The following is a 23,720-nucleotide window of genomic DNA, read 5'->3' on the forward strand; positions in this document are numbered from 1 at the left end:
GTTTAAATCCCTGTTCCCATTGATTTCTATATGTCTGAAGTTGCTGATACTAGAAGATCCTGGTGTTCCAATTTAGGATTTATCCACTAATGAGGTGATATTACTAAGTACAGCCCTTCCCAAACCTCCCAGATGGATAAACCGGCAGATAAATAAAAACACAGACAGGACTGAGATAACTTGGCTTCAGGCGCTAGGTTGAGAGGGCCTGGAGGCAGGTTCATTGAACATTTTTAAGGCTGAGTTAGATAGATTCCTGATTAACAAGGGAGTCAAAGTTACGGTAGGTAGGCGGGAAATTAGGGTTGAGGTCATAATCCGACCAGCCATGATCTTATCAAAAGGCAGAGTGGTCTCGAGGGGCCGAATGGCCTACTCCTGTTCTTAATTCATATGTTCGTATGGCTATAGGGAAAGGGTGGGGGAGTGGGACTAGCTGGATTGCTCCTAAATAGACATGGTTTCCAACTGCATAATGTCTGGAGTCCTGCTTCACTCTATACGGGTAATTCCATGATCCGGCATTCCCAGCGGGAAGCGTTGATTAGAGGCAGTGCGTCTTGGACGCCCTACCTTGATTTTCTGTGGATTAATTTGCATCACTGTTGATGGTTCCATCACTGCAATAGTTTTAGATCACCATAAAAAAACAAGATCGCAATCTCTCAATTTATTCAACAACGTACTTTACATTAAGTAACGTTTTTTGGTTACGTGGCACATACACCCCAGGAACATGCAGTAAATTCTGGGTTAGAACATCTGAATTCAAAGGAATGAATCTTCATGTATAACTTTCACATTTAACATTTAATAGCACAATCAATCAATAAATATAAAACATGCATTAGATCGCAACACAAGGAATGAACCCTTTACTCACATTTCTTCTGCTTTCCTTTGGTTTGACAACAAGTTTTATCTCCAAGATAATCTCCCCCATGTAATCCTCTAGGCTGTTCGGGTCATCCAGCTGCAATTCCTTCTGGACAACACTAACAGAAGGAAAATAGCCTACATAATTAAAGGTATCTTCAAACCCTTTAGGCATGCCCTTGAATTCTAGGGGCTAGATTTCCGAGAGTCAGCAGTCACAACCTAGAGATCTACAGCGATAGGAGTGCATATTGGGAATTTGGAAGATCAGCGTTTATTTTAATGAATGGAAAATCGTGAGGAGCACGCTGGCCCCCATGTCCAAATTCCCGATTTGTGCTCCCGTAGCACGGAGCTCCGCACCTGGAGCTCAATTTCGTAAACAAAAAAAAAAAATTATCCTCTATAATGTCAAGCAGCATTAGATGATAATCGGACAGAAATTTGTTTCTACTGATGCCCATATCCCGCTCGGGGCTGGGCAACAGTGGAAAAAGAGGGCAAGGCCAGCACTAGTGGAGCTCCCACAGTCTCCCATCGACAAGATTAGCAATAACCCTTATTAATATTTAGCTAATACGCTGAAAATGCAACTAGATCTGAATTGCAAACAATCTTTTCTAAAAATATGCAGCAACATGCTAAGCTGCAATCTAAAATGATCCCATCTCGTATATCCTGGGTCTGACATCTAACTAGATTTCAGGATGACCGCAATATATTGATCTGCTCCATGTTTGAAGGTTTGACCTTTGAACCCAATTTTCCGAGGAGGCGCCGTCAGCAAGAAGTCTGGCCCAGCAGCAGTGCATATTGGGAAAACACGGCCAGCGCTCCAACAATTTTCTGATAGTTGCGTTTAGCAGGTGAGACTTTGTGCCAACGGTGCGTATTTGGAAAATCGGCCCTAATATCTAAAAGCAATGGGGAAAGAGCAGGGGTGTGGGACTAATTGGATAGCTCTTTCACAGAGCCGGCACAGGCACGATGGGAGGAATGGCCTCCTTCTGTGCTGTATGATTCTATAATATCAGTCCACCCTGCTAATATTGTAGTGAATCATTTATAACTGTTACATCAGATAGTGTCATCAATAACTAGTGACACTATCTAGCCGGGAGTCCATTCCAAACTGTTGACCTCAGTTTATGCGATGTTAATAATGTCAGAGGTAAATTAACAGCAAGGAATTGTTTCTTAAGAGAAGTTTCTTTCAAGAAAGAAAAACAGAAGTTTTCTTTGTAGTAACAAATTAAGCTAACTTCGCGGGCACTCCAGAGACTTAAACATCCAGCATGTGGACAAGCAAAATGGCTGCCACAGTGAGGAAGAATTGCTCTGGTCATTTTGCCCAGTAAAATTGTAAGCACGGTCCTTTTTGTTTGCATTTACTTTGTCGCTACGCAAGGGAACCAGAGCAGCTCTCACCCATCAAGTAACAAATCATTTACACATTCATTACTTATTGAATGGTGTCAAAGGGGAAAATACTCAATCTGATCACCATCAAATATACCATCAGCAGCACCACGGTAAATGTGCTGCTAATATAGGCAGATGGACAAGAATCAGGGACTCTGTGCTTAAGGGAACACTCTTAAGGGTCGATTCCGCAATCCCAACGGAAGCCGTGCTCGCGAGGAGCATGTGGTGGTAAATCATGGATCCACCATTTATCACAATGCACGCCTTCTGAGGGGTCTCTCTGGGGGCCCAAGATTGGGTGTGGCCTCCATCCAGTTCTAACTGAAGTGAGGTAAGGTTTGAGGTTCATCAGCTGAATGTTCAATAAAGACTGGGATAAAATCATTTTGAAGTTTTTTATATGGAGAATGGGGAAAGAGCAGGGGAGTGGGACTAATTGGATAGCTCTCTCAAAGAGCCGGCACAGGCATGATGGGCCGAATGGCCTACTTCTGTACTGTATGATTTTATTATCCGTTTATTATATGTTTATATACTGTAGATTAATACCATTATAGGGATGGGTATACAGGCTTTAATTAAATCGAAAATGAGAGGGTTGCATCAGCACTGAAAGCTTTCACTATATCACCATAGGCTTAGTCAATATATTAGCCAAGGTGCTTTAAAACTTCAGCAGAATTCTTACACGCTGTTACAAGTCATTTCAGGCCTTCACTGAAGTTATGTTACGTATGCCAACACGGTCATAAATCCCGTCTCCATTAATTTATAATCCTTAGTCCCTCAAGGCTAGTGAACAATTGCTGTGCTTTTAATAGCACTTAGCTTCAGATGATAGCGTCTGAGTACTTCATATCTTTCATTTGCTTTGCATAAATCTGACGAGCTCCTTTAGATTTTCAGAGCTTAGGTACTGTTCCATCAGATAATGCTCTTCAATCACTCACACTACAAAAACCAAACAGTGTGCATCTGCTGTCTGGTACTCCAGTAAAATGGAAGCAAAGTGTTAAATACAATAATATTACAGACCTGTTTACTTCAAGATCGTTCAGACTGAGAAATGCAGAGCCCATGAAATCATCTTTGGCCAAGTCACGGTCATATACCTATTTGTGAAGAGATTTTTCTTTCATTATTATGTCATGCTGAGATTAAGCAAACAACAGGACAAAGAAGAACACTTTGTACCATAATCTGTGGCATGATTTTTTTCATCGTCATCTGCTTCAGGAGGAAATAATACCGTGCGCTGGTCAGCCCACACCTTGAGTTCTGTGTCCAGTTCTGGTTGTCGAGAAACCAGGGAGACGCTCAGGCACTGGAAGCAGTGCAGAGAAGAGTCACGAGACTGATCCCTAGTGTCAGGGTTTGAGTTATGAGAAAAGACTAAAGACACTTGGGCTTTTTAGCCTCGAAAGGAGGTGCCTGGGTGGTGATGTTATCGAGGTACATAAGATAGGAAATGGTATAGGAAAAGTTCATCCGGAATACTACTTTAAACTGTGGGAGTAGGACAACAGGACACAGGTTCAAAAGTAGTAAAAGGTCATTTTAGGACTGATATCAGGAGGTTCTTCATGCAGAGAGTGATCAACACTTGGAATGACCTGGAATCACCAAAGAAACAACGAGATGCAGCAATGGGGGTGAGTAGGATTGTTCTGGATGGATGAACTAAGATGGGCCGAATGGCCATCCTCATCCAGGAGTAATTTGTGCTGTTGTGATCCACACAGTGACTATATTAAAGTCAATGAATGTACACAATCTATCCAATCTTCAATACCATATAGAGTTGTATCTGTCATTACCTTGGCCTTGTTCTCATCTCCAACTTGACTATTTTTGATACAGCTACGTACATACTTTCGCTTGTTTCTGTAAAGAGCAGTTATCTTGCTGCACTGCTTAAACACAATGGGTCAATGAAGGAGCGGCAGTGGGAATTCCTGGAGGCCTGCGTGGGATAGGCCAGCCTGCACTCCGAACCAAAAAGAACAGGGCAGATCTGGGACTGATGATAAAGGGAAAAGGGCGGGAACTCTAAAAGCTGAATAAAGTGCAACCCACCTAATCACAGGAAGTGCTGAATATCCTCACATTGTTTTCTACTGTAGCATATTCAGCTCAAATGACCACATCCAGGGTGCATTCACACACAATAAGTTTAGTGTCAGGGTCAAAGGGGATTCAGCTCTGCACTGACGCTAACTTTATGGAGGGCAAATCAGATGTGAAGACCTGAACTACCTCCTTCAGGTAGTCTCTTGGCCAGCCTCCCACCTTGCACCCTCCGTAAGCTTGAGCTCATCCAAAACTTTGCTGCCCGTATCCTAACTTGCACCAAGTCCCATTCACCCATCACCCCTTTGCTCGCTAACCTACATTGGCTCTCAGTCTGGCAACCCCTCGATTTAAAAATTCTCATAATTGTTTTCAAATCCCTCCATGGCCTCGCCCCTCCCTATCTCTGTAATTCCCTCCAGCACTGCAACCCTCCGAGATCTCTGCGTGCCTCCAATTCTGGCCTCTTCTGCATCCCCGATTTTCATTACTCCACCATAGGTGGCCGTGCCTTCAGCTGCCTAGGCCCTAAGCTCTGGAATTCCCTCCCTAAACCTCTCCACCACTCTCTCTTCCTTTAAGACGCTCCTTAAAACCTACCTCACCTGTCCTAATATCTCCTTATGTGGCTTAGCATCAAATTTCGCTTGATAACGCTCCTGAAGTGCCTTGGGATGTTTTACTACATTAAAGGTGCTTTATAAATATAAGTTGTCTCACTCCATTTTGCTCTAGTATCAGGTAAAGGCTCTGATTCCAGATTGAGGCTGCATCTACACTATAACTGAAGCATCACTGTGAAGCAAAAGCATTTCATACCAACACTACAGTTGTAGTGTGAATGCACTCATATACATAAACCGCTTACTCATGTTTAATTTTGGCCAGCAGATTGACCTCATTTTTTTTTTCCAGTCTTATCCTTCGATCTACGGATTTATTGGCACTGACCGACATTCCAACTCATCTCTCAAACTGCAGAGCAGGTCCCGTCATTTTGTGACATAGAAATGCATTTGGTTCAGAATAGAGGTGCATAGTTATTTTACCAATTCCTTGTTTCTCTAAATTCTGTAAGTTGGACGGAGGTGGAAACTTCCTCAGGAGCCGCCTTGCCAAAAGCGATGGGGAGGGGCATAAAATACTTTGCCCGTATACGGGCAGCAGCCTTGTGATGCTATGCAAATGATGGAAATACAGCTATTTTTGCCATAGCAACAGTGGAACGTTCCGTTCCCCCTTTATATTAATTGACTGCCCAGGCTTAGGTGCCATTGTGTAAAATTTACAAGTTTTTGTTCTTGACTTCATCGAGTACCACAGAATCCACGAGCCACACTACACTGCAGTAGGCCTCCTCCAAAGCCTGTCGCAGCCAATCTTCACTCAGTGACCTTGGGGGCGGTCTCCCCGGCAGAACCAAAAATGAGCCAGGGTTCCACAAAAGTGCACAGTCCCAGCAAGGGATCAAATGCAGAAACGTGCTTGTATAAAGGGACTATTGCATTGCGAGACCATCCCTGTACGCTTTAGGTCAAAATGGTTTTGCTGTATAACCCACATAAAATTCTCCCAAAATATGGAGTAGTTGAGGTGAATAGCATGGATGTATAACAAGGGGAAGCTAAATAAGGGATGAGGGAGAAAGGAATAGAAGGTGATGCTGACAAGGTGAGATGAAGTAAGGTGGGTGGAGGCTCATGTGGAGAATAAACACCGGCATAGAGCAGTTGGGCCAAATGGTCTGTTTCTGTGCTGTAAATTCTATGTAATATACAGCTGAGAGGAAAATGATGAACACAATAAGAGCGAGCACAAAGCAAGGAATACATGAACTCATTATGACATTAGCTCAGCCTGATCCCACTCTCTACAATTGGTCCCAGAAGCCTATGTAGAGCACAGGTTTTGTCTTGCCTTGCACTGCTCTCTATTGACTTCTATCAATCAAAACATACTGAACTTTACATGTCGGATCTTCCTCTGAATTTTGAATTACTCTAAACTCCACAAAAGCTTGGAACAAATGTCTCTTCAAGAGCTACACCATTTTCAATCATACGTGGATGACAAATTCCTTGTACTTCCAAATAACAAACGCCCCTAGTTGTTTCAATTTAATTCCAAACCTGGAGATGTGAGAAAGTACAGCACGAATAGCAATAAATGACATGTTTATTACCAAAAATAGGACTTCACTTCAAGCCGAGTTATATACCACGGACAAACTTAAATTCTCTTTTGACTCTGTTCATCACCACGTTGAACCATTTATATTCTGTTAGTAGCTAGTCAGAATATAAATGGTGGCACAATAGAATCTGACGTCAATGTTTTGAATGGGTTAATCGAGCAATGAATATTTAATTCTGACTAACATGTTTGTATGCTTTCAACAGAGTGAGTCATGTAGTATTAGAAAATTTCTCACTCAGTGTACACCCTCAGCTTCAATCAAGTATTTATACAGTTGGTATGGTAGATTCCATGCCTCTACTTTGCCTTTACACTGTCCCTGCAGGACAGGAGGGCCCCAGGTACTGTAGTGGCTTGGTATTTCACCTGCTCATACTTTGGTATCCTCTAAAAGTAAGACTGTAAAATTACAGAATTACATAGAATGTACAGCACAGAAACAGGCCATTCAGCCCAACTGGTCTATGCCGGTGTGTATGCTCCACATGAGCCTCCTCCCGCCCTACTTCATCTCACCCTATTTGCATTATTCTTTTGATCCTTTCTCCCTCATGTTCTTATCTAGCTTCCCCTTAAAAGGCATTTATGATATTTGTCTCAACTACTCCATGTGGTAGCGAGTTCCACATTCTAACCTCTCTCTGGAAAAGAAGTTTCTCCTGAATTCTTTATTGGATTTATTAGTGACTATCTTATATTTATGGCCCCTAGTTTTGGGCTCCCCCGCAAGTGGAAACATTTTCTCTACATCTATCCTATCAAACCCCTTCATAATTTTAAAGATCTCCATTAGGTCACCCATCAATCTTCTCTTTTCTAGAGAAAAGAGCGCCAGCCTGTTCAATATTTCCTGATAGCTATAACCTCTCAGTTCTGGTACCATTCTTGTAAATCTTTTTTGCACCTTCTCCAATGTCTCTATATCCTTTTTATAATATGGTAATAAATCAATGTCAATTAGTGCCAGAATCAGGACTATCAAATGCTACAGCTCTTTCCCTCAGGACTTAGTTTCAGCCTGCCCAAGTTTACTTTACTTGCAGTTGTTCACTAACAGAGTAGACAGAACTTTATCCCTAACTTCCTAACTGATTGAAAGCTGAAACTTAGCAGTAAATGAGGGCTATTACAGGGTAATATTATGCTCTGATATTACAACCAAAAGGAAATACAACTATCTGACCTTAACCACTGAACCCAACCAAAATATAACCATTTATGTTAATCAATGAACTCAAGAAGAGTATAACTATTGACCCTACCACTAATCCTAACCAAAATATGACCATTGACCTGAACCACTGATTCCAAACAACATTTAATCACTGAATCTAATATTTAACTCCATGTGTAATAACAAAATTTATTATTAGGGTTTTGCTGAATCAAAACTAAGCATTTTGGTACCATCATTTTATTACCTTGACGTAGAGCTTTTGATTTAAATTCTTGACTGGAACGACAAAGGTCTCATCCCATCGAGGGTTTAAGTTTCTGTACATGATCTTGCTCTTATACAGAGTTTTCCCAGCCAGTTTGAACTTGACATAAGGATCACTTGTACCTATAAGAAAGCACAATATACAACTGAAAAGTATGACTGATTTCTGTGACACCTCCTTACACAGAGTAATCAATTTTATAAGAAATCATTCATAGATGTCGGAGCCATACATAACCATCTCCATTTTAAACTGATAGCATTTCACGGTGGCGGTCCCTTTGTTACTATACAGTAACCGGGAAGAATTAGACCCACTGAAGTTATATTGAAATCCCTACACTACTTTTATTTACATTTTTTATTTTTTTGGATTTAAAGGCAGAATTGCAACAGATTCCAAAATGCTGGAAAATGCACCAAGTGACATGTCAACGGTCAAATATTTTCTAGGGAGAGGGGCAACGCCACTAGAAAATAAATCTCAACCACTCAGCGCCCCTTCAATAATTTCTACATTCTCCACCACTGCAAAGTTTTTTTGCACCCTTTAGGTTTTTTTGTCCCTGCAATAAAAAAAAGAGGGAACTCTGGGTATACCTGCAGCTTAAGTTAGCACTTTCACCTAACTCCACTTTTTCACATGTCCTGAGACCCATACTCCAGGCCGTTTTTGACCTATGCTTTTTAAAGTTGGGGGGGCGGGGGGGTGGGAGGGTGGAGGTCAGCATTTTCTACTTTTCTAAATAGAGCAAAGGCTTTATTGAGGGCAAATCATACTATCCATGAGGTACAAGAATGGTTAAACAAAAATTGCATAAATACACTTGCATATGGCACGGTGCACAATCCTGATACTTTTAGTTAATTACTCAGGCATGCAGCCTTCAAGCTCATGTATTTAATTATCCATCATGCTTTTCTGCTGGTCTCTAGCCCTCATTCTTATCGTCAGCGTGCCAAACCTCCTCGAGAGCTCAGGAAAAGGAACGCTGAACCAGCTAGCAAGCTGCGGATTAAAAGGCCAGAGGAAAAGAATTTGCGTGTACGGCTGTCTTCCATTAGAGCGGCTTTAAAGAGCAAACAGAGTCCCTGCCAAATCATGTCCGATGTTGAGGAAGGCCAGCAAGCAACCAGAAGGACCTCACTGAGCTGCTATTCATTAAAGGGCTGAGAAAAGTAAACCAGTTACCAAGTGCAATCTACAATGATCTGAACAACTCTGATCGCAGATGACAGTGAGGAATTTGCCTCTCATTGCTCTCTGCTTCGAGAACGGTTCCAAAGCTTGCGTTTTCACTAACTGTAGTTTAAAGTAAATATAAAGAGATCTTGTGCCTTGGAGAAAAGAAGAAACTAAGTAGGTGATACTCAGCATGGCTTTATAATTGATATATAACTTTTTAATCACAGAAATTAGCAAAGGCAGGAATTTCATGATAAAAAGAAAAAGAACAAAATCAAAACAAAAAAGAATAACTAGAAGCCTCGACTCCCACACTGGGACCAGAGAAACTAGCTATTCCGCTGCCTCATCTGTTTCGACCCTTAATCTTTCTATTTGAGTGAGAAGCAAGAAGCATCATGCCTATCCAAAAGGGGTCAAAATCAGACCCTGGTAACTACAGAGCACCAGCAGCTACCAATCATGTCAAAGTTCACTGAAACCAAATTGTACGCAAAGCCTGGCAACGTTTTATCTGCGCAGTCTAATATCCAGGTTGGCAACTTGACTTCAGGCCTAATCCGTCAAGTTGTTAACACCCTCAATCTCCTCTTTCAGAGACGGAGTCATTCTCAGGATGTCCAACGTGCAGTCAGAACTGTAGCCCTCAAGATTTATAGGTAGGATGCTGCCTGACTGGAAAGCTGATTCTATTTTGGCAGATCTGATTAGTTGTTGAAGGAGATTTCCATTTCCTCAGAGGAAAACAAATGCATCGGAAATGGAAATCCTTTTTTCATGGTCACGCCTATTTAAGAGTCCTTCAGATAAGCCATACTCTATTGTCATCTTCATCAATGACCTGGTGAATCTCATCAAAAGAGCTGATGTTGTTTGCAAATGACACTGTCCTCTACAAACTGGTAAACTCTCTATCTGGAAAACAATGATGTGGAGATGCCGGTGATGGACTGGGGTTGACAATTGTAAACAATTTTACAACACCAAGTTATAGTCCAGCAATTTTATTTTAAATTCACAAGCTTTCGGAGGCTTCCTCCTTCCTCAGGTGAACATTTGTTCCAACAAACGTTCACCTGAGGAAGGAGGAAGCCTCCGAAAGCTTGTGAATTTAAAATAAAATTGCTGGACTATAACTTGGTGTTGTAAAATTGTTTACAATGGAAAACAATGACCAATTTCTCACTGCCCAACACGGGCAGGTTGTGGCATTAGGTGACGATAATGTACTATCTTCTCCGCTGATTTAATATTAATCATATTAGCTACCCACCTCTGTTCAGTTTAGAACATGCAGCTGGTTGCCTTGGTAATTACTTCCGAACTACCCAGGGCCAAACAAGTAGTAAAGATGCCGAGAGAAGGTAGTAGGAAACTGAGAATCCTCAAGAAAGTTCACCTGCGCTCGTCACTTCTACAAAGTCTGTTTGACCAATAATATAGTATTCTAGCCCTTTTTGGCAGGTTGTGGAGTAATCTCTCTCTCAATACAGATCAAACCCATTCAGATCTGTATAATGGGTGGATGTGGCCCATTCAATGCCAGTGTCTATAATCTACAGCATTGGAGAGATACAACCCAGATCTACTTTGTGATCAAGGGATCACCACAAGTAGTCATAAATCACTCAAGGACAAAAGATCTACTGTAGCCGCACCTCAATGTTCTGTAGTGAACTAACAATTCTCCATGGAATACCAACTGAGAGACTTCACCCACCATTTCTCCAATCAGTGGATATCGCAGCCAGTAATAGTCCCTGGAACTGATTTATGTGAAAAAGTTTCAAGCTCGGAAGATCAGGGAGTAGAATCAATATGGGTGGAAATTAGAATTAACAAGGGGCAGAAAACACTGGTGAGAGTAGTTTATAGGCCCGCCAATAGTAGCAATACCATCGGACAGGGTATTAACCATGAAATAATAGGAGCTTGTAACAAAAGAAATGGGAATCAGGGGAAAGCTCTCCAGTGGCTGGAGTCATACCTAGCACAAAGGAAGATGGTAGTGGTTGTTGGAGGCCAATCATCTCAGTCCCAGGACATTGCTGCAGGAGTTCCTCAGGGCAGTGTCCTAGGCCCAACCATCTTCAGCTCCTTCATCAATGACCTTCCCTCCATCATAAGGTCAGAAATGGGGATGTTCGCTGAAGATTGCAGAGTGTTCAGTTCCATTCGCAACCCCTCAGATAATGAAGCAATCCATGCCCGCATGCAACAAGACCTGGACAACATCCAGGCTTGGGCTGATAAGTGGCAAGTAATATTCTCATCAGACAAGTACCAGGCAATGACCATCTCCAACAAGAGAGAGTCTAACCACCTCCCCTTATCATTCAACGACATTACCATCGCCAAATCCCCACCATCAACATAGTGGGGGTCACCATCGACCAGAAACTTAACTGAACCAACCACATAAATACTGTGGCTACAAGAGCATGTCAGAGGCTGGGTATTCTGCGGTGAGTGATTCACCTCCCGACTCCCCAAAGCCTTTCCACCTTCTACAAGGCACAAGTCAGGAGTGTGATGGAATACTCTCCACTTGCCTGGATGAGTGCAGCTCCAACAACACTCAAGAAGCTCAACACCATCCAGGACAAAGCAGCCCGCTTGATTGGCACCCCATCCACCACCCTAAACATTCACTCCCTTCACCACCGGCACACAGTGGCTGCAGTGTGTACCATCCACAGGATGCACTGCAACAACTCGCCAAGGCTTCTTCGACAGCACCTCCCAAACCCGCGACCTCTACCAGCTAGAAGGACAAGGGCAGCAGGCACATGGGAACACCACCACCTGCACGTTCCCTTCCAAGTCACACACCATCCTGACTTGGAAATATATCGCCGTTCCTTCACGGTCACTGGATCAAAATCCTGGAACTCCCTACCTAACAGCACTGTGGGAGAACCTTCACCACACGGACTGCAGCAGTTCAAGGTGGCGGGTCACCACCACCTTCTCAGGAGCAATTAGGGATGGGCAATAAATGCTGGCCTTGCCAGCGATGCCCACATCCCATGAACAAATTTTTAAAAAGTAATCATAGGGGATTTTAATCTGCATGTAGACTGGGCAAATCAAATTGGCAAAGGTAGTTTGGAAAAGAGTTCACGGAATGTATTTGAGACGGTTTCCTAGAGCAATACATCATGGAATCAACCAGGGAACAGGCTATTTTAGATTTTGTATTATGTAATGAGATAGGGTTAATTAATAACCTCACAGTAAGAGATCCTCTGGGGAAGAGTGATCATAATACGATAGAATTTCACAAGTATGTTACTTTCAAACTGAATGTAACATACTTAAGTCAGAAACTAGAGTCTTGAACTTAAATAAAGCCAATTACATAGGTATGAGGGGTGAGTTGTCAAAGGTAGATTGGGAAATTAAATTAAAGGGTTTGATGGTTGAAAAGCAATGGCAAATATTTAAAGAAATATTTCAATATTCTCAACAAGTATACATTCCATTGAGAAATAAAAACTCCACGGGAAAAGTGATCCACCCGTGGCTAACTAAAGAAGTTAAAGAGAGTATTAGATTGAAAGAAGAGGCCTATAATGTTGCCAAGAGTAATAAGCCTGGGGTTTGGGAGAGATTTAGAAACCAACAAAGGACGACCAAAAAATTGATAAAAAAGGGGGAAAATAGAATATGAGAGTAAACTAGCAAGAAATATAAAAACAGATTGTAAGAGCTTCTACAAGTATGTAAAAAGGAAGAGAGTAGCAAAAGTAAACGTTGGTCCCTTAGAGGCTGAGACAGGAGAAATTATAATGGGGCAATCGCGAAATGGCAGATGCATTAAATAATATGATTAGGCAGAGTCAACGTGCTTTTATGAAAGGGAAATCATGTTTGACAAATTTATTATTAGAGTTTTTTTGAGGTCATAACTAGCAGGGTAGATAAAGGGGAACCAGTGGAAGTATATTTGGAATTACAAAAGGCATTCGATAAAGTGCCACATTAAAGGTTGTTACACAAGGTAAGGGTCCATGGGGTTGATGGTAATATATTCGCATGGATAGAGGATTGGTTAACGGACAGAAAACAGAGAATAGGGTCATTTTCAGGTTGACAGGCTGTAACTAGTGGGGTGCCGCAAGGATCGGTGCTGGGGCCTGAGTTATTTACAATCTATATTAATGACTTAGATGAGGGGACCGAGTGTAATGTATCCAAGTTTGCTGACGATACAAAGCTAGGTGGGAAAGTAAGCTGTGAGGAGGACACAAAGGGCACAATTTTCAAAGTGAAAAACGGGTGGGTTGGGGGCAGGGGGGGATTGAAAATTGCCACCATTTCAGATCCCCCTATTTCCAGTTTTCACCTGGGTGGGAAGAGTGGTAGGCGACCAACCCGTTTCCAGGAGGCGGGTCGGGCCTTAAAACCTTTCAAGGAGGCTTCGGGCCTCCATTTTTCTGGACTTCCCGATTTCAACCCCGGGGGGCCGGTATTCCCGAGCCTTCTGTTTTAAGCCTCGTGAAAGGAGGCGAGAAGGCCCAAGACTAACAGAAGGTGCCTAGAAAGGCACAGCTTGTGGGCCCGGAGGAGCAGCTGTGCTTCCTGCAGGCCCAACAAGCCTACCTGCACCGACCCCCCCAGTGATCGCGGACACCCGAACCTCAATCGCGGACCTCTCCCGATCGCAAACCCCCGGCCCCTGATCGCGGACACGCTCCCCCCGATCGCAGACCCCAGACCCCGATCCTCCCCTCCCCAATCCTCCGACCCTCCCCCCCACTCTGATCCCCCCCCCACTCCGATCCTCCGACCCCTGAACCTCCTCCTCAAAGATCGCAGATCCCGCGATGACCCCCGATCCTGATAACCCCCCCCCCCCCCGTGACTTACCCCCAATCCCATCCCCCATTGCTCACGACCCCTGTGCCCATCATGCTCTCCCACCCCCCCCCCCCACCGTGCCCCCTCCCATCCAAACAAACAAAAACTCACCTGAACACGTCCTCTCCCTGGCTGGTTTCCCGTCCAACTGAGACCAGCCTGTCAATCAGGTTAGTCAGTCAGACGGGAAACCGACAAAAAAAAACACGTCCTTACGTCAAAATCGTAAGGGCCTCTGGGAAAACAGTACTAATGGGTTTCCCGACCTGAATTTGACCCCCCCCCCCCGCCCCCTTCCCAGCTTGGTTTTAAAATTGAGCCCATAGAGTCTGCAAGGGATATAGACAGGTTAAGAGAGTGGGCAAGAAGGTGGCAGATGGAGTATAATGTGGGGAAATGTGAGGTTATTCACTTTGGTAGGAAGAATAGAAAAGCAGAATATTTTTTAAATGGTGAGAAACTATTAAATGTTGGTGTTCAGAGACACTTGGGTGTCCCTGTACAAGAAATACAAAAAGTTAGTACGCAGGTACAGCAGGCAATTAGGAAAGCAAATGGCCATTTGGCCCATTGTGCCTGTGCCGATTCTTTGAAAGAGCTATGCAATTAGTCCCACTCCCCTAATCTCTCCCTATAGCCCTGCAAATTACTCCTTTTCAAGTATTTATCCAATTCCCTTTTGAAAGTTACTATTGAATCTGCTTCCACCGCCCTTTCAGGTCATAACAATGTCATGTCATGGTGCTGTAAGCTGAAAACTTATTGGATAGGGTAGCTGGTAATTTACTGGAGCCCCTGGAAGTCCAAGGGTTAAAAGGGATGTAATTCTTCTTTAAGTAAATTTCCAACCTTAATTGTTTGACACTGAAATTATATGGATAGTCATTAAAAGGGAGAAATTTGGTAAGGCAAAAATATAATTCTCAAAGGAATATACAATCAGAATATGCGCCTGCAGTTTTATTGTGAGTTAGATGGTCCTGCCCTGGTCTAAATGATCACTCCAATCATCACTGTACAGTGTCCCAATCACAGCATCATCATGAAATCATTCAACAGAACGTGGTTTATCTACAAAAAAATTTTTTTAAACTTGTATTTTATCCCCAGGCTTGGAATCACAGGATTCAGCCACTTTCCCACATGACCTGCACTACACTGAACGCCTGGACCAACTCCCACCACATCATGACCATTGTCAGTAAGCCTCCATCAAAAGCAAAGAGTCCGTGTGAGAGGTCGTAAAGGATGCAGTTTTGAATTTTGAGGTACGATGAAAATTTAGAAGCTTGCTCTGTTTCCAGATAAAATTTATGTAATTTTGATTTTCCAATTTGCTTATTGCACTCTAACTTACAATTTTGTAAAATAAAACATTGGTTTTCCAATGGGATGAACTTTCAGTTGACCGAAGTAAACATTTTATTCAAGTTTCTTCCTTTTAAAAAAAAAGTTTTGTTTTCTTTAGCATAACTGAACTTTCCCACTCAACCTGACACCAACGATGGCACATTATAGATTGTTTCAACTTGACTGCATGTATTTTCAATCCCATTTTCATGTGTGAAATAGGATAACTATATTTTGGAATTAAAAATCTGTTCAAACTGGAACAATAGGCCTACACAGTGCAAAGTCGAAACTGTGGCACATTCAAATCTGACTGAATTTATAATCGACCCGTAGTTGAACAGTAAGGTTCACACTTAGTTTCTGAAGACTCAGGAAGCCATTTCAGTAGATACACAATCAGAATTTAGGAATGTATAATTAAATACGGCCAGCATAGAAATAGTTATTGTTGGACACAAAAACATAAAGCAGCTTTTAATAGGCTAAAAAACAGACTGAATTTCTACAGTTCCTACTGATAAATATTACTAAAACTGCTTTTTGAAAACATCTGCACAAAACCTAATGCAAACTTTGGTTTCTTGCTGGTGAGATGTATTACACTACAGTCAGCACGAGTTCTCAAAGAAGACAAGATGATACTTTCACATCATTTGAAAATCTTTATAAACATGCTGCAAACAAGTGTGTGTGTGTGTGTGTGTGTGTGTGTGTGGTGTAGTGCAATGCAAAAAGCACAATGCTGCCCATTCAAGCAAATAAGAAGGTTTTGCGTCAGCAACCATAACCTCTCCCCACTACAGTCTCAAAACATTTTTTTAAAGAAAGGTTTGAAGGGCATTTTATTTTTTTCTAAATCAAACAGAGGGCAGTGCACTTTTCTTCAAGCTGCATTATTGACCATCTTGCTGTAATCATCAAAATGGCAGCTTCTGCTGCACTCCTTCATTTACGTAAATACAAATAGCGGCTAATATCAGGGATAGTATTCCCTCCCGCTCCTCAATATAAAAAGGCACAAAAGCATTAGTTCCACTTCTTCTACAACTGCTCTTTTAAGCGGTAATTTTTTTCCCACAACTTTTGACATCTAAAGATTTGTGAAGGGCATATCAAAGTTTAATTAATTGGGTGAATGGTTATTCTAAATGGCTGGAAGTCTAATATGGCCCCTTGGCCTTCACTGATTTTTTTTTTAAAAAGTCTATTTCTTTTACTTAATAAATTACAGTACAAGTTTGCTCCTTAATAACACAAACTATCTGATCACTACTATGGTCTGCTCGTTTCTTTTACGTGGATCTTATGCAAATCTACCTGGAGTACCTTTCACTCTCAGCTTTAGCCATTTATTTTGTATTCAGAGGCGTAATGGGATGGAGACGGATTTCAGGCAGAGAGGCCTAGCTTTAATCAGCGAGCAGCTCTGGGATCAGCTGTCATGCCTGTCAGATTAAACACTAAATGAATATCTCAAAACTTCACTCATCAGTGTCACTTTCTCGCATGCAAAGGATAATGGGTAATCCCCCAGACAGGTGGAACACAACATTTGACAGGCTAATAATGTTACAACTATTCCATGGCTGAATAATAAAACGCCGGAGTGAATGATGATATTAAATTCAGCATTAATAGAGGAGGATTACGTCTCACAAAGCTGGTCAAGGAAAGTGTCAAGTTAGTGGACCTTGACTGTTGGTAAAATAATTGGGAGAGAAATGTGTGGTAATTGTATACAGAAGCTATGTGTCTCCTGTCAAACAAGTAACATCTCAACTAGGCAGCTTTCGAGCAAAAAAAAAGGGATAAAAAGGCTCCATTGGTCCAAAAAAAGGAGAGCAGCTTTGAGAATACGCACATCAAAATGTAAACTCTGTTGTGTTTTTATACAATCTAGCAGCGAGAACAGAAACAAAATGATTCAATCAATCACCTTTTTCTTTTATAAAGTTCCTTCGAATCAGCAGATGCGTGAGGTGCTACGGCTATTCAATTATACAACTAATAATGAGGCCGCAATGCTCAATTAGTACTTGATGGAAAGTTACGGCAAACTTGTGCTGTGTCTCTGCCGTTTCTAGGGCATAAATAATATATTCCAATGGGATTACTTCAGTTACATTAGACAGCCGTTTGGATCCTGTTGGATCACAGTGGAGTGCGGCCCTGTCAAAATTCTGATGCTTCACAGATAACTATGTAGGATACAAATGAACACTGGGAATGTACAAAATCTACGAAAACTGATAGAACAAAACAGGGAGATTTGGTTTAAAAAATAGAAATAAATGTTATTAATCACTCGCTTGCTGTTGGTCACAATTAACTGAGTAGTTAAAGGAACAATGAAAGACAGACTTGTATTTATATAGCGCCTTTCACAACCTCATTGGCGTTTTACAGCCAATGAGGTACTTTTGAAATGTAGTCACTGTTGTAATGTAGAAAGTTGCCATTCTCCTCAGTACAAAATGACAATTTCCGCAAATGTATTGAATATAAAACTCACCTGCCAATGACTAGCAATTCTCAGTAACATCTCCCTTCTCCTGGGCAATAATTTGCAATGTTACAGAAGGGTTAAGACGACCTCTGCAGTCAACCCACTCAAATACTGGCAGGGCCAGCAAAAATCAAGATTTTCTGGAAGGCTGTGGATAGAAAGTCACTTGCAATTTAGCAAGCCTGCATAGCGCTCTCTTTCATTATTTTTAATAGTGTAAATTTGCAACTGATTGAGCAATAACTGCAGCACCCAAGGAGAAACAAAGTGCTGTAGTGAAAACACAAATAAAGAAAAATAAAAGTTAAAAAAGTAGAATAAAAGGCCAACATCATATAATGCACAGCCTATATAGGTGTCAGTCGTGGCTCAGTTGGTAGCATTCTCCAGAGACTTGAGCACAATATCCAGGCTGATACTCCAGTGCAGTACTGAGGGAGTGCTGCACTGTCGGAAGTGCCGTCTTTCGGGTGAGGTCCCATCTGCCCTCTCAGGTGGACGTGAGAGATCCCATCGCACTATTTCGAAGAAGAGCAGGGGATTTCTCCCCTGTCATGGCCAATATTTATCCCTCAGCCAACACCTAAAACAGAGGATCTGGTCATTTATTTCATTACTGTTTGTGGGAGCTTGCTGTGCGCAAATTGGCTGCGTGCTTCCTACGTCACAATAGTGACTACATTTCAAAAGCATTTCAGTGGCTGTGAAGTGTTTTGGAATGTCCTGAGGTCGTGAATGGTGCTATATAAATGCAAGTTCTTTCTTTCTTCTTTCAAAGGAACCCCTAATATCTGTGGCCTTCCCCCCAAAACCCCCTAACCAGTCTTTCGTCTTTATTGACTTGCTGTGCATTTCCAGCATTTTCTGTCTTGATTGACAGATCACCAGGTTTTAATCTCCAGTCATGGAGAGATTGAGGTTTTACCTATAAATTGTTGACCTGCCAAACTTTGCACCTTTTTTAAAATATTGGAATCGACACATTGCTGCAGATTGTTTTTTGATGTTTGTCCTTTCCCTCAATAAAGCCTCTTCAGGTTTATTTTGTGGTTTCACAGATTTCATATGCAGTAGAATATTCTGGTTATAATGGACGTGCTCTAGACAATCACTACACTGTAAATATACTGCACCAGAACCCTGGATGGAAACATACATCGTTTATTGCTCCCTCACTAACAGAAAGCGCAAAACGTTTTGATATTGTTCCCTCAGACAGTTACAGAGAGGATGTCCTGTACATAATAGTGCACCAGCAACATTATAATCTGGGTATGACACATCTAGGACTTTTGGGCGTCACAAATTAATCTACAGTCAATAAGGAAACTATTGCAGCTTTTTAAGCATTGAAATATCAGTAAAGATTATACCTCTGTGCTCTGCACTTTCCCATTATTACGTACACTTTGAAAAAAAATCAAGCCAAACTAACCATGTACATGATAGTCTAATACAGTTTGTAAACTTTGTGACGCCTGTAAATACAGACATGCACCCAGTGACGCCTGTAAATACAGACATGCACCCAGTGACGCCTGTAAATACAGACATGCACCCAGTGACGCCTGTAAATACAGACATGCACCCAGTGACGCCTGTAAATACAGACATGCACCCAGTGACGCCTGTAATTACAGACATGCACCCAGTGACGCCTGTAATTACAGACATGCACCCAGTGACGCCTGTAAATACTGACATGCACCCAGTGACGCCTGTAAATACAGACATGCACCCAGTGACGCCTGTAAATACAGACATACACCCAGTGACGCCTGTAAACACTGACATGCACCCAGTGACGCCTGTAAACACTGACATGCACCCAGTGACGCCTGTAAATACTGACGTGCACCCAGTGACGCCTGTAAATACAGACATACACCCAGTGACGCCTGTAAATACAGACATACACCCAGTGACGCCTGTAAATACAGACATACGCCCAGTGACGCCTGTAAATACAGACATCCAGTGACGCCTGTAAATACAGACATCCAGTGACGCCTGTAAATACAGACATCCAGTGACGCCTGTAAATACAGACATACACCCAGTGACGCCTGTAAATACAGACATACACCCAGTGACGCCTGTAAATACAGACATACACCCAGTGACGCCTGTAAATATAGACATATAACCCAGTGACGCCTGTAAATATAGATGTATAACCCAGGGACTCCTGCAAATAATAGTACTCTCCCAGGGACCCCTGCAAATATCATGAGAACCATGTTAAATTTTACACACTCGCAGGGATCCCTGCAAATACTCAAATACTCCTAGCAATCCCCTGCAGACACTGACACACTTCCGGGGTCCCATGCAAATAATGACACACTCCCAAGGACCCCCTGCAAATAGTGACACATTCACAGAGACCCCTGTAACGACTGAGATACTCCTACAAACCCCAGTAAATTTTGACACACTCCCGGAGAACTCTGCAAATCCTTCTCAGGGGCCACAGTAAGAACTGACACACTTGTGGAAGCTCTGTAAATATTAACACACTCCCGGGGACCCTCTTGTGAAACTCCTAGCAATATTGCACAACTATTGCTGTTCTTTATTCACAAATGAGATTTTTAAAAATTCATTCTCGGGATGTGGGCGTAGCTGGCAAGGCCGTCATTTATTGCCCATCCGCTAGTGGCCCTAAGGTGATGTTGGATCTTCTTGAACCGCTGCAGGGGATGGGGGCGAGCTGAGGCTGACAGCAGCCAACAGCAGTGCTGCTTAACTTTCCTTATTATCCACTTTGCTAGGAAGAATAGAAAAGCAGAATATTTTTTAAAAGGTGAGAGACTAAGAAACGTTGGTTTTCAGAGGGATTTGGGTGTCCACAGAAAGTTATCATGCAGATACCGCAAGCAAATAGGAAGGCACATGGTATGTTAGCCTTTATTGCAAGGGGGCTGGAGTATAAGAGTAAGGAGGTCTTGCTGCAATTAGATAGGACTCTGGTCAGACCACACCTGGAGTACTGTGTACAGTTTTGGTCTCCTTACCTAAGGAAGGATATACTTGTCTTAGAGGCAGTGCAATGAAGGTTCACTAGATTGATTCCTGGGATGAGAGGGTTGTCCTATGAGGAGAGATTGAGTAGAATGGGCCCATATTCTCTGGAGTTTAGAAGAATGAGAGGTGATCTCACTGAAACACATAAAACTCTTAGAGGGCTTGACAGTGCAGCTGCTAAGAGGCTATTTCACCTTGCTGGAGAGTCTAGAACTATGGGTCATAGTCTCAAGATAAGAGATCAGCCATTTAGGACCGAAATGAGGAAAAATTTCTTCACTCAGAGGGTTGTGAACCCTTGGAATTCTCTACCCCAGAGGATTCTCAGTTATTGAGCATATTCAAGATTGAGATCAATAGACTTTTGAGCGCTAAGGGAATCAAGGGATATGGGGATAGAGCAGGAACGTGGAGTTTAGGTAGAAGATCGACCATGATCTTATTGAATGGCGGAGCAGGCTCGAGGGGCCGTATGGCCTTCTCCTACTCCTATTTCTTATGCTCTTAATGTGGAACCAGTTGGTGCTCCTGCTGCCTCCACATTAAGGTAAATTAAAAAGAAAAAAAAAACTTACCATCACGTCGACCATCTCCCTTTAAGGACGATTGGTTTGGCCTCTGAAGGAACCGGAAAAACTGAGCTGAAAATGGCGCATGTTCTGTTCAGTTTCTGACCAATTTCGGAGAGGGGTCCTTAAACAGTCCCCTCATTAGCAATATAAAAGGGGCCTAATGCCAGGCAGCCTCCAGGGATGCCTAAATGTGGCCAATATGGCATCAGACATTTTTCAAGAGCCCTGGGACGTGGGTCACAGCCCCGCGAAATTGGACCATTTTGCCACCGTTTTGTGCCCGACAAATGGGTCCAATTCTGCCAGCAGTTTGTTTAATCTGAGACTTTTTAGGGAGCTTAATTTACTAATGTCATCTTCTAAATAAATGGTAAAAAATAAATCTGTAACTTAGAATGTTCCTGCAAACATCAGCTGAGTGTGTCCATAACTCTGCATGTGATCAAGTTCAGTACAGTGGAAGGATTTGAAATTCCGAATTCTCTGACTCAGGTCGTGCCAGTGTTGATCTGTTTCACTAGTTCATTGATGCTCATGGGATAAAGCCATTGACTGAGCCCCTTCTGAGGTCTCTGATTCGCCATTATGCTCGCTGAAGTGTGTTCAAATTACTTCTCCAGGAAATTTTGGAGTAAGTTCACAACAGGAAGATCGGGGAACGAAACAGCGTGACTAAAGACGTAAGTCGCAGATCCAGTAAATTCTGGGTCAATGTCTCCGCTAAAATAATGGACAGATGAATGTCATATTAAAGCGTCAAGTCCAGTCCACTAACATCGACAAAAGTGGATCCTAGGCTATTAAGACCCCTGAGCCTTTGACCTTGTGCTACTGGTGTACAGTCTGCATTTCATCGTCTTTCAACAGCCTCTGGTTTAGTCAACTTTCAGACACCTTGTGCGAGCCCACTGTAGCGAGACACTGTGAAGATATCCGCACTCAGGTTATTACTGCGACACATCTCACAGATGCTCGGGGGAATTAATTTTTCATCACAAAATAAATGGATTTAGTTTGCAAAACCTTCAAGGGAAATCTGAGGCTCTCCAAGTAGGGTTGAGGAAAATTGGATTGGCAGGAAATGCCTCGCTGGTATCACCTCAAAGCCATTGTCTGTAAATGATTTGAACACAGAGAGGTGCAAGTGTACCACTAAATGCTTCCAGTCAATTTCTGAGACCATTTAACAATGAACAGCTCCCTTCTTTTCTCTCTCTCAGTGCTTGACCTGAATAAGTGTATTGGCGCTGATACAACACCAATTAAGAGCGTCTTAGATCTCTGTACATGTTTCCGGGGTTTGTTTCCACATATCACTTCTTATAACAAATTAGAAAATCAAAAGTGTTGAGTTTCTGAGAAGGGATTGTTTGAAGTTTACAGAAAGCAGATGTCAAGGAAGTCAGACAATTTTAAGACATTAAGATACAGAAAAACAATGAAGAAAGTTGACCTCAAAGGTCGATTGAGCATGTGTTAAAAATCTAGAAAGTAAAGAAGTTGTATACTTCTTAGATATCAAACACATAATCTTTACAACTCCAAAGCAGTCTCGTCAAACATGGCGACATTAACTTCTCAAGGTCTTTGGTTAAAAAAACAATTTCTGTCCATTAGTTTCCAAAGATTTTAAAATTTGGCACAGTGAAGAGTTTATAAAAACAAATCACGATTAAACTTTTAGTGCATTAACATCGGAGTTGAAGTTCAATTCAGAGCAATAAAATGTATTTTTGTCTGTTGCTCAGCTCATTATTACAGTGTGTTACATAGATACAAATTACTCAGATGGGAGGACATAGTGCTCTTCCTGTAATCAGAAAAAAAGAACATTGCAGATCTGGCCAGACTAACAATGAAAGATAGAACAACATCATCTATTTTCTACTAGCTATTTTCTTGCATGATATTAAGTTCAGTGCACGGGGCAGAAATTTGTCTCAGGCAATAGTGCGAAAACGGGAGTTATTGTATCTGCCGTCCGTTATACGGCCAGCACTCAGCTCCATTCACTTTAATAGATCTGAATATCTGACAGGGCGTGTAACAGGCATCGATGAGATACTGTTCATTTTACACTACTGTCCCAGAAGAATTTCTCCTCCGGTTTTCACATCGTTCACCTGACGAAGGAGGAAGCCTCCGAAAGCTTGTGAATTTAAAATAAAATTGCTGGACTATAACTTGGTGTTGTAAAATTGTTTA

At 42.1% G+C, this 23,720-nt stretch overlaps 1 protein-coding gene across 4 annotated transcripts in view; it reads right to left on the minus strand.

The window, feature by feature from the left end:
* The window catches only part of LOC137301874 (multiple C2 and transmembrane domain-containing protein 2-like), a 365,811-nt gene that overhangs the window by 178,291 nt on the left and 163,800 nt on the right, over nucleotides 1–23,720 (minus strand). For all 4 annotated transcript variants that reach the window (XM_067971577.1, XM_067971579.1, XM_067971578.1 and 1 more), the window contains 3 exons: nucleotides 7,989–8,131; nucleotides 3,337–3,413; nucleotides 884–995 (listed from right to left, as the gene is read on the minus strand). In XM_067971577.1, coding sequence (XP_067827678.1) covers nucleotides 884–995; nucleotides 3,337–3,413; nucleotides 7,989–8,131 — 332 coding nt within the window. The remainder of the gene's footprint in view (nucleotides 1–883; nucleotides 996–3,336; nucleotides 3,414–7,988; nucleotides 8,132–23,720) is intronic.

Source organism: Heptranchias perlo, chromosome 34 (genome assembly GCF_035084215.1).
Source record: "Heptranchias perlo isolate sHepPer1 chromosome 34, sHepPer1.hap1, whole genome shotgun sequence".
Lineage (NCBI taxonomy): Eukaryota > Metazoa > Chordata > Chondrichthyes > Hexanchiformes > Hexanchidae > Heptranchias > Heptranchias perlo.